Source organism: Hyaena hyaena, unplaced genomic scaffold (genome assembly GCF_003009895.1).
Source record: "Hyaena hyaena isolate Hyena2069 unplaced genomic scaffold, ASM300989v1 scaffold_314, whole genome shotgun sequence".
Classification (NCBI taxonomy): domain Eukaryota; kingdom Metazoa; phylum Chordata; class Mammalia; order Carnivora; family Hyaenidae; genus Hyaena; species Hyaena hyaena.
In genome coordinates, this window is record NW_024080947.1 from 677,363 (window position 1) to 691,551 (window position 14,189).

The following is a 14,189-nucleotide window of genomic DNA, read 5'->3' on the forward strand; positions in this document are numbered from 1 at the left end:
GGAACCTGTAATATTATGGTGAATGAGAATTTTCAACAAACTCAGAGTTATGAAGTACCCTTGTCCCCTATTTTGCTTACAGATGGATGTGTATACCCATACACACGTTCCTGTCAGTTTTTAACCTGATTTTGGCTCAGAAGCGGCATTAAATAGAAAGCAGCATTTTATCTCTCAGTCTGAAAACATTGTTTTCAGTTTTATTATGGTGAATTTTTCTAGGGTTGTATCATTGTGCTAAAATAACTATTGTTACTTTCACCTTACCACTTATAGTGTACCCTTTGAAAGACTAACAATTTGTTTTGAAAACATTAAGATATAGTCAAGATATCTTAGTGCTTCAGCCAAATATAGTTTATTGCTTAGATTTGCAATTGCTGCATATATATATTTGTATATTCAAAGAAGAAAAATCCTTATGTTTCTGACTGTTTATAGCTTCTTTCATCAGAAGAAAACTACCACAGCATTTGTTACAGCCAGTCAGATAGTCAGTGTGGTTCTCCTCCAAGGGGTTGGTCAGAAGAGTTGGATGAACGTGGGCATACCTTATATACCAGTGACTATACTAATGAAAAGGTACATTCTTTTTTTCTCATCTAGTTTTCTTGGCAGAATCCTCTCATAAAAATAGTTGTGTACTGAAGTTTGGTATTTTAGAAACTCATGAAAACATTCTTTATTGTAATTTTTTGTCTTGGCAATTGACAGCATGAAAATTCACTATAACTACTGATTCATGGTTTTAAACTGTTTATAATTACAATGATTCTTGTGGTGTCAAAACCCATTTAAAATAGACCTGTATAAGAGTAGACCTATTGAATGTCATTCTGTTTAGACTTCTTCAATAAGCATATTTCTTTTTATTTTTTGGGAGGAGGAATGGTTTTTGGGAATCATTTTCTCAGCATGTGTCACTATGATATATCACCTCACTTTATATACTCCTTTTTCTTTTATAAGCAAGTTATGTAAAACAAAAACCATGAATCTAGTATTTTATGATTAATTAACTAGTTTGGGAATGCTCATTGAAATTTTATGTATTTACATCTGGTATCATCAGAGAAGGTAAGGTTGTGCTTGCCTAGAGAATAGACATTTGGGAATAAATGGAGATGGGTTTATATCCTTCATTCCTGCTTTAAATTATTTCACACTAGAACATAAGGAAACATTAGTTTTCATTTTTTTCACAATAAAGATCATATGTTTATGTTAGCAGTACTTAGTCTTTTGTCCCTCATATTCCCTGAATTGTATGAAGTTTTATTAGTATCACTTAAGTCATATGAGGTTAGAAATTTGTTGGCTACAGGAGGTAATTCCTAAGGGTTTGCATTAAGTTTGGCTTAAATTGTTCAATAGTTTTATATTTGAAGATATAAAAAAAAGTCTCTTGTTAATTTTTCAACCTATTTTCAGACTAAGTGTGGCTCTGTGTCCAGTGTATATGTGTATCTATGTATCTTTATGTTACATATTTCTTACATTAAGTGGTGCTTGGCATTGGAACTAGCTTGACACTGTAAGAAAGAGAGGGAAAAGAAATTCACATTTAGTATTGGATGTAGTTATTTTTACCAAACTTAAAATACAAATCTGTTAGTGTAAGTTTGTAAATTTCTTTTACAGTGTTGCTGAGCAAGTATAATATAATTCATAAGAAAATATCTAATATCTCTGATTATATAAGCTTAACTCACTTTTACTTAAATTTAAAAGGTGACACCTGTTTTGTTTTTATAGTGGCTCAAGCATGTTGATGATCAAGGGAGACAATATTACTACAGTGCAGATGGATCTCGGTCAGAATGGGAATTGCCAAAGGTAATAAACCTTAACACTGAATTTCTGTTTTAAAATAGTAGGTAAAATAATATCTGAAAATGGCTTAGCAGATTTACTTTAAAATTTTTATTCAACTTTTAAAAAATAAGACTTGTTTTCAGAATTCACTGAGAATCTTTTGCCTACATTTTTCTAAGATGTGTATTATCTTGATAATACTATAGAGTACTGATAATTCCTTTTCAAAACTTCTTTTGGTTTTAACTTGAAACCAATTTTTCATCATTCCTAGGATAGAAGAATCTCCTTGAGTGCTAATAATGACCTCATATATCTAGTTATCTTGACTGTATTGAATTTTCTACATGAGGTTGGTTTTACATTTAATCTTTTTTTTTTTTTTTAATGTTTATTTTTGAGAGAGAGAGAGAGAGCACGCAAAGTGTGGGGTGGGCAGAGAGATGGGGACAAAGGATCCAAAGCTGGCTCTGCACTGACAGCAGCGAGCCCAATGCAGGGCTCGAACTCACAAACCCTGAAATCATGACCTGAGCCAAAGTCAGACGCTTAACTGACTGAGCCACCCAGGTGCTCCTAATCTTCTTTTTTTAGGAGGAAAAAAAAGCAACTCAATATTTCTAGTTTATTCTCGTATGTAAATATGTGTTGTAATTGTCAGATTAGCAACATGTGCTGATAAGATCTTTTGGGGTCTCACTGAATATCTCCTTTCAGGTAAGTGCACTAGGGCTGAGCTTAAAAGGCAGGGGGTTTCATAGTGTCAGTGATGATAAGTTTCATATTTTAATTATAAAACTCCTATATGCAAAGAGTTATGAAAATATCACATTGTGGGTTTTTTTTTAAGACTTAATTTTTTTAGAACAGTTTTAGGTTTACAACAAAATTGAGAGAAGGTACAGAAATTTCTCATATATCCCCTACACATTCATAGCCTCCCCCATTATCAACATTGCTTACCAGAATGATATATTTTTTTACTAAGGATGAATCTACATTGACACGTCATAATCCACAGTGTCCGTAGTCTACCCTGGGGTTCATTCTTGGTGTTATGTATTCTGTGTGTTTGGACAAAAGCATACTGACATGTCCATCATTATGATATCATGTGAAGTATCGTCACTGCCCTCAAGATCCTCTGTTACTACCTCTCCTATCCCCCAGCAGCCACTGATCTTTTTATTATATCTGTAGTTTGGTCACATTGTTTTTATTTAAAATAAACCATAAAAGAAGCCAAGAATGAAGAAATATTGAAATAAAAATTTAGTATAAAATGCCATAAAACTGCTCCCACATATGTCATGGTTGAAAGTTTTCTATTATAACTCTTTAAAATTATGAAATATAGGGGTGCCTGGGTGACTCAGTCGGTTAAGCGTCCGACTTTGGCTCAGGTCATGATCTCACGGTTCATGAGTTCGAGCCCTGCGTCGGGCTCTGTGCTGACAGGTAGCTCAGGGCCTGGAGCCTGTCTTCAGATTCTGTGTCTCCCTCTCTCTCTGACCCTCCCCTGCTCATGCTATCTCTCCCTCTCTCTCAAAAAATAAATAAAACATTAAAAAAAATTTTAATTATGAAATATAATTTGGTAAAGCATTCATTTTTTTTTTTCATTTTCATCATCACTGATATGTTTGAAATCTGATTCTGAAGGTAAAACCATATTTACCTTTTAAATTTGGAAGTTGTGTCAGCCATTCAGAACCCTGTAATATTTTATAAACCAGATAATAGCAGTTGACTGATGCTCTAGTAATAGTTAGGATTTTTTTGTTTGTGAGGTTATTGTTTTGTTTTGTTTTACCAAGAATTAAATATGAAATGGCCTAATTTTTCTTTCAGTAAAATTTTTAGTGGGAGATAGTATTCCAAGTTAAATAAAATAGAGTTAAAATTTTTAACTTTTAGGAGAAAAGAGAAATTATAGAATACATCATCTATTATTTTGCAAAACTGTTACCATTTATAAATATAATCCTATTTAGCGATTAAATTGGAAAGAATGGATGGTGACAGCCAAAATATGTAATACCTCTGTGCTGGGAAAAGAATATATATTTGGGGACAGTTATTCAGTACTGAAACCTATGTAACAGTGATTGGTTGTATTGGGCTTATAAAATTTGAGATCTGATTTTACTTAAAGATACCAGAAGATAAACCTGCTGAAAGTTTAGTTCACTGAAAATGATTTAGATTATAGAAGGCCAATATTTTATTAATATAGTAGTAATTAAATAATTTAAACATATATTAAATTTTTGTTTTACTTGACAGATTCTCATTGTAGCTTATATCAGTATGTCAAATATCATTAGAGTTATAGAAAAATCTTACTGTATTGCATCTTCCTTCATAGTAGTTTCTAATTACCTGGAGTAATGAGATCAAACACAAGCCTTCTTTTGAGTGATTTGTCTTAGGTCAGGGTCCACTGAGAGAAGAGGCTTCCAGGGTGACCTTATGTAAAGAGCAATTGGAAACTATACTTAACTGGTAGCTAAATATTTCTATTTGTTTTTGTATTAACTCGTATACTTGGTCTGAAGACTTAAAGGTTCAGTATTAGGAAACCTGCTTGTGGAGATGTTCTGGATGAAAGAAAGAAGAGAGGCAAGGGACTGAGTGATATCAAAACCTTTAAGGGTAGTTCCACAACAATGGAAATGAGTGCTGATTGTGACCAGGGTTGAGTCATTAGTTTTGTGGTATGATCTCATTTTCTGCCAACACTTGGACAAAGTCAGAATGGGCAATTTCTTGAACTTCTAATTAAATTGGATGTGGGGAGGTTTGATTTGGGTACAGTGAAATTAGGAAATAAGGCAAAATGTTTTAGAACCACTATTTAAAGGATTTTTACTGTATATAAAGAAATTATAGGTTAAATTTTGTATTCTAAACAATGTACCACTTAATAAATCCAGAATAAATTCTGTCAGATAGTCTTGTAACTCCCAATGTAGATACATATTAGAAACCTAGCTGACTGAATATGATAAAAAATAAATTGGAAATATTTCAGGTGAGGGGTGCCTAGGTGGCACAGTTGGTTGAAAGTCTGACTTTGGCTCAGGTCATGATCTCATGGTTCGTTGAATTTGAGCCAGTCATCAGGCTCTCTACTATCAGCATGGAGCCCTCTTCGGATCCTCTGTCCCCTCCCTCCCCACCGACCTTCCTCCACTTATGTGCACCTTTTCTGTCTCTCTCAAAAATAAATAAAACATTTTTTAAAAAAGAAAGATTTCAGATGAAAAGATAGTGCAATAAAAATGCAGTCAGTAGTGTAAACTATAGACAGAAGAGCAGAAAGATAACAAATACTAAAGCATAGTTAAGAGAAATGGAAGATGGATGGGAGGTTTCCTATATTCATATAATAGGAATTCCAGAAGAGGAGAATGGAGGAAAGATAGGGGAAGTAATACTTAAAAATATAATTTCTAGAAATTTTCTCAAATTGAAGGAAGGCAAGAGTCTTTATAGAAAATATGCCTTAAATACTGACCAGGATATATAAAAATAAATCTCCGTGTTGACAAACTTTACTGGATATTCAGAACTTCAATAGAGGGAGACAGTCATAACAGCCATCAAAGGGTAAAGGACCATGTTACCTGCTGTGGTAGAGTGCGTTATTGGATCCGTTCTGAACCCACTCCTGTATCCGTGCTCTTTGCTGTGTGCCTTGTAGAGGCCTCCCACTGTCAAAGGAGGTATATTCTGCTGTAGTCTGAGTTCAGTCATGTGACTTACTTTCCCAGATGATTTTTTAAAGTTGTTTTTTTTTTTTTTTATTTGAAAGAGAGAGAGAATCCCAAGCAGGCTCTGTGCTGCCAACACAGAGCCCGATGCAGGACTTGAACTCCTGAAACCATGAGATAATGACCTGAGCTGAAACCAAGAGTCCGATGCTCAACAGACTTAGCCACCCAGGTGCCCCAGCTTTCCGTAATGATTTTGAGCAAGCATGTCACAAGTATAGTATTGAAATGAGCATGTGCACCAAAAAATAGAGTTTTAAAAGATAACAGAGTCTGAGAGACCTGTGAGGAAAATACCAAAGTGTTAGATATTCATGATATTCATTTCATTGGAGTTCTAGAAGAAGAGCAAAAAGAGTGTGAAGCTGAAAAATATTTGCAGAAACAGTGTTTGAAAACAGCTTAAATTTGGCAAAAGACAAACCGCAGGAATCAAGAAGCTGAACAACACTAAACAGGATAGACCCAAAGAAACTCACATCTAGACACATTGTGGTCAGAGTTTTGTAAACTAAAGACTTCCCTTTCGCACTAAAATAATCTTGAAAGCAACTCAGTGAAACAACACAGTACCTATAGGATAATAGTGGTTTGAATGGCAGTGAGTGTCTTTTAGAAACTATGAAGCTAGAAGGAAGTAGTATAACATTTTTGAAATACTAAAAGAAAAAACTAAACCTATAATTGTACATCCAACAAAAATGCCTTTCAGGAATATAAGTAAAATAAAGACATTTTCAAATGAAAGTAAATTAGGAATTTTATTACCAGTATCATGTTCTCAAAGAATTTCTATTGCAGTTCTCAAAGAATTGCTGTGTAAAGTCCTTTACACAGAAGGAAAATGGTAACTGAAGAAAATTTGGAACATCAAGAGAAAGTACAAGAAAGGGTGAATATCTGAGGAGACTTGTCTTGAGTTTTAAAAATTGTTTGACATTCAAAAAAAATTAAAACATTTCTGAAGAAGAACTCCTTAGAAGTAGAAATGATACTTTTTTTAAAAGTTTATTTTGAGAGAGAGAGTGCATATGTATGAGCAAGGGAAGGGCAGAGAGAGAGAGGGTGAAAGAATCTCAAGCAGGCTCCCCACTGACAGCACAGAGCCCAGTGTGGGGCTTGATCTCACAAACCATGAGATCATGACCTGAGCCAAAATCAAGAGTCAGTGCTTAACCAACTGAGCCACCCAGGCGCTCCAGTAGAGATGATACTTAAAACAGCTATATACGGTACCAGAAAGAGGGGAGAGTAAAGTGATATCACTGTTAGTAAGTTTTCTGCCTTTCACTTGAAATGGTAAAATGTTGATAGTAGTAGACTGTGATAAAATTAAGCACGTAAATTGTAATCCCTAGAGCAATCACTAAAAAACTAACAAAAGATAGATTCAAGAAACTATAGATGAATTAAAATATAATAGTAAAAACTTTTCAAGTAGTCCATGAGAAGGTAAGAAAGAAGAAACGTGAATGATAAACAGGATAAAAAACAAATAAAATGGCAGACTTAAATCTCATAGTTTGTGAGATCAAGCCCTGCGTCAGGCTCTGAGATAACAGTGCAGATCCTGTTTGGGATTCTCTGTCTCCCTCACTCTCTGCCTGTACCACACTCATGAGTGTACCCTCTCTCTCTAAAAATAAATAAACTTAAAAAAAAAAAAAAACCCTACTATTTCTCTGGTAAAAAGTCAGGTTTGAAATGTGATAGAAATAAAGATCCTCTTTACATCAGCAGCAGTAGCAACAAGAAAAGTTGCAACTACAAATACATCTATTAAAGGTTTGTAAGATCTTAATGAAGAAAATTTCAGAGCAGAATAGAAGGACATAAAACCTGAATAAAAGGTGCAATATGCCATTGTGATCTTGGACCAGGAGGCTCAATGTTATTACAGTGTCCACATTAATCTATAAATTCACTGCATTTTCATTTAGTTTCTCCCCCTCCACCTTTTTTGGAACTGATGCTAAATTTTATTAACAACAAAGGTCTTTGAAGAACCAAAGTATTCCTGAAAATGGGAAGTGGGGAATGTGAGGGATGAGGTTCATGCTACGGTGATTAAGATGGGGTGGTAAGAGCACACATAGAGAGAAATAGACCAGGATAGAAAGCTCAGATCTGGCATTACAAATCAATGAGTTAAGCATGGATTATGCAATAAATGCTACTAAGATTATTGGTTACTCTTATGAAAAAAATGAAATGTAGATCTTTACTCACTTCACACTTAATGATTAACTCAGGTAGATGAGAGATGTAAATTTAATCAGCAAAACTTTAAAGGCTATGGAAGAATATATAAAAATCTTTGACTTAGGAGTAGGAAGGATTTCTTAAACCAAGACTGCAATAACAAAAACCTATAAAAGGAAAGATTGGCAGGTGTGATTACATCATGTTAAACAAAACACTTTCTAATAAAAGAGGTACTTTTTAGAGGAAAAGCTGAGCTGTGGACTAGGAAAAGATAAATTCAACTCAAGTAGCTTACAAACATTTAGAAACAAAATATATAAAGAACTTCCTGATCTTTCTGTACGTAATAGTAGGAGAAAGCTCAGTTGAATTTGGGCTAAATACATGACCAAGCAATACACAGGAAAGGAAATACATGAAATAAGTATATGAAGAAATGTCTGTGAAAAGATATCGAAATTTACAGATAATCAGAAAATGTAAATTAAAATGATGACTAGCATTTCACCTTTCAAATACATTTTTTAACGCGTATATGTACTTAACATTTATTTTATATACTCAAATGCATATAAATTCAGCAGTACTAAGTAGGGCAGTGCAAAGCATTATGTTCTGCTATAGAAATATAAGTAAATTAGTACTACCACAGTAGACATGTCCTTTTATAGCAAAATGGTTAAATTATGTTTATAATGTATTATTATATAAAAGTGAAAATAAGTGCTGCATACTCACCAGCATGGATATGTTTTTTAAAATAACATATTGAATGCAAAAAGCAAATTGAAGAATAATGCATGTGATATGATTCCATTTATATAAAGTTTGAAACTCCACAAGTAAACATATTTATAGATACATAAGTATATATAAAGTGTGATGAGAATGATGACCACTGAATTATATGGTGCTGCTGGGAAAAGAGGGAGAGGAATGGAATTTCGAAGATATATTCAGAGGGTCTCTAGTATGTCTATAATATTTTCCTTTTTTTTTTTTTAAGGGTACCTTAAAGCAAGTATCTTCTATTAGATATGCTAAAACTTGATGGTGGGTTTTCATTATAGTCTTTATTCTTTTGTATGTGTTTGAAATAATTTAAGTAAAAGTTCATTTAAGATTCTTAAAAAGGTGTTTTTAATGGGATTGGAAAAGTTTTAAACGTAGCCATCTTGTTAACTAGACATGTGTGTATGCATGTGTTTTAACTGTGGGGTCTTGTTATTTTTCCTTTCTCTAATTATGTAATAATACCTTGTTTTTGTCTTCTGTCTATGCAGTATTTCTCTGACATTTTATTTATGCTTTGTTTTTATGAACTTACTGTGCCATAGTAAAACCACCAGCACATTTACAGTTGTGTTTATTGCCCAGTTTGGTTTTACATTACTTTTGATAACACGTAGAAAGGATTTCTCAGCAATTATAGTAATTTTAAAACTCATAAGCTAAGGTAGGTGTCTGTAATGGCTTATACACATACTTCCACACAGCTGTATATTTTAGTTCTTACTAATGATGTTTGTATTGAAGGGAAAGTATATTTTTGTTTAGGTCTGTTTTCACTTAGAGACTTCTGGCAAAGAATTTTTTTGGGAGTAGTCTTTCAGTTTCATCTTTGTTCATTCTGGAAATGATCCCTTTATGAACTTCTGTGACAGATTTTAAGATTGCTAATTGTTAAGCAGCAGTGATTTAAAAACAAATGCCATATGTAACTGCCTAGCTTTGGCAAATTTTAATGTGGAGAATGAAGTAACAGATTTGGGAGATAGTTTGGGGGGGGTCTCTATAGGCTCCTTTCGGGGAGTAAAGAAATGGCATATTATAGAAAAACATGTTGGAAGATTTTTTAATATTAAAAACATTTCTGTAATATAATTTTACTGGAATTATAATGAATTGTTAAAATTTTAAGATTTGCTGAGCTTTTTAGGGGTGGGAGAAGTAGATAGGTATTAGATGTCCTTTGCTTTCAGGAGAGGAATGTAGCATCTAAATTTTTTTTGTCATTTAATTTTATAATTTATTAAAATTGGCTGTATAAAGCAGCATAACTTCTAAACCTCACACTTCTGAAATGTTTCTGCTTGCTGATCTACTTAACATTTCAAACACATGATTTATACCTTAATATATTCTTAATTTTATATATAACTTTGGGGGGTAGTTATTATCTATTTTTTGTACACAACTGATATGTTCAGGAATGATCTTTCCAACTAGTATCATCTCTATCTTCTGGTCTGGTTATGTCTTACCACTTCAGAGAAACAGATAATAGTATGTTTGGCCTATAAATGATAGCAAAAATAAAAACAAACAAAAAACCCTTTAAATGTGAGGATACTGTTTCATATGTAGTCATTATTTTAAAAACCTAAACCAAAAATTGAATTCATGTGAATTTTTGAGTTAGAAGGAAACTTAAAAAAATCAATTTGTTCAATGACCTCATTCTACAAATTATAATAACCAATATTTATTGAGAACCTACTGTGAGGGCAATAGCACTTTTTATACTGCTTAACTTTGTTTTTAAGTTTATTTTGAGAGAGAGAAAGAAAGAAAACACAGGGGAGAGGCAGGGCGGGAGGGGATGGGGAGAGGGAGAATCCCAAGCAGGCTCCATGCTGTCAGCCCATAGCCCCACTTGGGCTCACAAACTGTGAGATCATGACCTGAGCTGAAATCAAGGGTCGGACGCTCAACCCACTGAGCGACCCAGGTGCCTGCATACTGCTTAATTTTTATAACACCTGTGTGAACGAGATGGTATTTCTGTTGTGCGTGTTTTACAGTTGATGAAACGGAGACCTGGGAGACTGAATATTTTGACAAACTAACGTTAACTGTCTGTCCACCACCAAAACCTTTGGTCATCTCAGTTTTGCCACAGCGTGGTCCAAGATGAGCAAACCATGACCAGAGAAATTCCTGTGATGAACTTTGCCTAATATTAGGTGTCATTTGGAGACTGTATGTTTAGATTTCACTTTTGTTTCTATTATTTATGAGGTATAATGTTTTTGTTTTGTTTTGTTTTTAGTATAATGCTTCATCCCAGCAGCAAAGAGAAATAATTAAAAGTAGGAGCCTGGACAGGCGGCTGCAAGAACCGATAGTATTAACAAAGTGGAGACATAGCACCATTGTGTTGGACACCAATGACAAGGTAGGGCTTTTTGAGAAAATCTGTTGAGAATATTGGCAGGTTCTTAATTCTTTAAACTTTCATTTTTTTCTTAGCTGGATCTCCTACTTTGGGGACTACTGTTTTATTATATATAGATAGCATCAATTTGTCCTGGAATGGGTTTTGGTTTTGAAGCTTATTGATTTTTGCACTGACTTATCTGTGGCTTAATAATGTATACATTTGAGCCTACTGGGTGATAGATACTTTTGATAACCTTTTTTTAAAATCATGTATCTGTTACTGTTTGTCTTCAGTCTTCAGGAGGTTTTAGAGTAAACACATTTAATTAATTTTCTTTATTCCCTTGGGAAGATCGGAATCCCACTCCTCTGTTTCCCTAATTGTTCTCTGCAGGAAGGACTTCTTTTATCAATCTGATAAGTGATGTTCTCTGTTTCAAATAAGGGATAAATTTTGGTGCGGACATGGAAAAGCCATAATGTTTTTAACTTCCTTATGAGTTTTCTCTTTATGTTGTGTCTTCATTTTGGGGATGGAATAGGAAATTCATGTCAATTTGTTGAATATCAACCATACTAATGTAAAAGTGCGAGGGTGGTAGTAACACTCTAAAACTTGTATTTTAAAAAGTTATCTGTCACTGGGGACTTTTTTTTTTTTTTAACCATAATCAGACTTCTCTTTAGCATAATTAACAGATTTCCTGCATTTTCAGGTGTGTTAGTAAAAACAAGAATTAACTCTCCTAAGGAATATTTCTCTGTTTAGGTACTTTCTTTCAGATGTAAATTCCTTTATAAATTATATCAATCAGTCAGAACAAGTATATATATATATATTTTTTTTTTTGAGTGACTTCAATGTTCTCTTTTGTGACATTAAATGGAAAGCTTTTTGTGCAGCTGTAGAAACACTCTACACACATTGTATTTATAAGATAAACTAATAAAACAACAATGAAAGACCAGTTTGTAATTTATATTTGTAAGGATATTATGTGGTTTGAAAGTAAGAGCATATCAAAGGAATAAAATTCTGGAATCTGTGCTGTTGAAGAATGCTTTAATATTTTAGCATTGAGATTAATGTTGAGTAGGAGATTCCTAGAGATTTTTAATAGAAAAATTTATTTAACTCCAAAAGCCAGATTATAATTCAGTGTAGACAAAAAGCTTGTAAATGTTGTCATATATAATGCTTTAATGCAAAAGCCATAGTTTTTTTTTGTTTTTGTTTTTAATTCTTTATGTTTATTTTTGAGAGTAAGAGACAGAGCATGACTGGGGGAGGGGCAGAGAGAGAGGGAGACACAGAATCTGAAGCAGGTTCCAGGCTCTGAGCTGTCAGCACAGAGCCCAATGTGGGGGCTTGAACTCAGAACTCAGGGACTTGCGAGATCACAACCTGAGCCAAAGTCAGCCACTTAAATGACGGAGCCACCTAGGCATCCCAAAAGCCATTGTTGAAATAACTCCACTGATTTTTCATTCTTTTTTTTTTTTTTTTTTAATATTTTTATTTATTTCTAGGAGAGAGAGAGAGAGAGACAGCGTGAGCAGGGGAGGGTCAGAGAGAGAGGGAGACACAGAATCTGAAACAGGCTCCAGGCTCTGAGCTGTCAGCACAGAGCCCGACTCGGGGCTTGAACCCACGAACCGCGAGATCATGACCTAAGCGAAAGTCGGACGCTTAACTGACTAAGCCACCCAGGCGCCCCTGATTTTTCATTCTTGAACAAAAGGGTTGATTATTTTGCAAATGGAGACTTAAAATTTCTTATTCTTTTAAAATCTTTTTTGACATTTATTTTCAGTCTGTTGTTAGAATAGCTTGCCTGAAGTTCTTATGACATTCCTTCTTTTTTAATGTTTATTGATTGGGGGGGGGGGGTCTGTGTGAGAGGGGAACAGAGATTCCCAAGTGGGCTCTGTGCTGACAGCAGAGAGCCAATGCTGGGCTTGAACTTACGAACCATGAAATCATGACCTGAGCTGAAGTCGGACACTTTTAACTGACTGAGCCGCCCAGATGCCCCAGACATTTCTTTTTTTCACCTGATTGTTTCAGAGTTGTGATAGCATGATTTTCTTGAGACCAGAGATTTACTTATTTTTGGTAGAAATGTCTTTTTTTGGATCCACACCATAAACTTTGTAAATGGAATCATAGATAATAACTTCACCAAGTAAGCTTTTCTATTTATTATCACCACCTCGTATATACGTTTTTAAGATTTGAGGTTATGAAAGAGGAACTATGCCAGAACAGCTAGCTGACTAATGAGGGTTAAAGGATGTGTCACCTGAAATGTAATATAAAGTGGGGGGCCTGGGTGGCTCAGTCGGTTAAGTGTCCAGCTTTTCATCTTGGCTCAGGTCATGATCTCATGGTTCATGGGATCAAACCCTGCTTTGGGCTATGTGCTGGCAACTTGGAGCCTACTTAGGGTTCGCTCTCTCTGCCCCTCCCCCACTCATTCTTGCTCTCAAAATGAATGAAAAGACTTTGAAAAGAGGAAAAAAAAGAAATAATAAAGAAACCTAATACTATGTAGCAAATGATGTTATAAGTCCTAATTCGAATGTCAGACAAAATTGGAGAAGGTAGATGTGTGTATATCTGTGTGTATATATATGTGTGGGTGCACTGTTCCTGCTTACTATGTATGTTTTTTACTAAAACCTCATCGAGAGTCTTAATAAGCATCTGTGGTAGAAATCACATAATGTGTCTTAATATTGACAAATGAGAATTGCTTTTAAAATACACATTATTCACTTGTTCCTGTTAAATATCCTTGAAGGCTTAGACATTAAAACATTTTTTTTCTGATAAGTTATTAATCTTTAAAGTTTTTTTGTATTTTAAAAAATCTTGTTTGTTTCTAATAATTGTGGAGAGTTAGCTGTAAGTTACTTTAAATATTAATAGCAGGTTTTAATTTCTCACATAACCATTAACCAAAATAAAGGTTGCATTCTGGCAGTTGCCACATCACTCCTGTGACTGTTACTTAACCTAATCCTGGGTTTTCATTACCTATCATACCAAGAGTCAGTTAGTAGGGTGACTAATACATTTTTATCCATAAGTGTTTAGATTTTTACCTATTTTAAATGTGGTCCGTTCAAGCTGATACAGCATCATGGTATTAAGACACCATGCATCATTTCTTTTGAGTAATTCTGTATGCAGTATTTAAACTTAACTGTAATTAGAATAAAATATGC

The 14,189-nt window shown here is 34.1% G+C and overlaps 1 protein-coding gene across 4 annotated transcripts in view; it reads left to right on the forward strand.

Moving 5' to 3' along the window:
- The window catches only part of ARHGAP12 (Rho GTPase activating protein 12), a 120,572-nt gene that overhangs the window by 73,205 nt on the left and 33,178 nt on the right, over window positions 1-14,189 (forward strand). For 3 of the 4 annotated variants that reach the window (XM_039248666.1, XM_039248667.1, XM_039248668.1), the window contains exons 5-7: window positions 442-582; window positions 1,756-1,836; window positions 10,849-10,974. In XM_039248666.1, the coding sequence (XP_039104597.1) occupies window positions 442-582; window positions 1,756-1,836; window positions 10,849-10,974 (348 nt within the window). The remainder of the gene's footprint in view (window positions 1-441; window positions 583-1,755; window positions 1,837-10,848; window positions 10,975-14,189) is intronic. The other variant, XM_039248669.1, reaches the window with a different exon arrangement.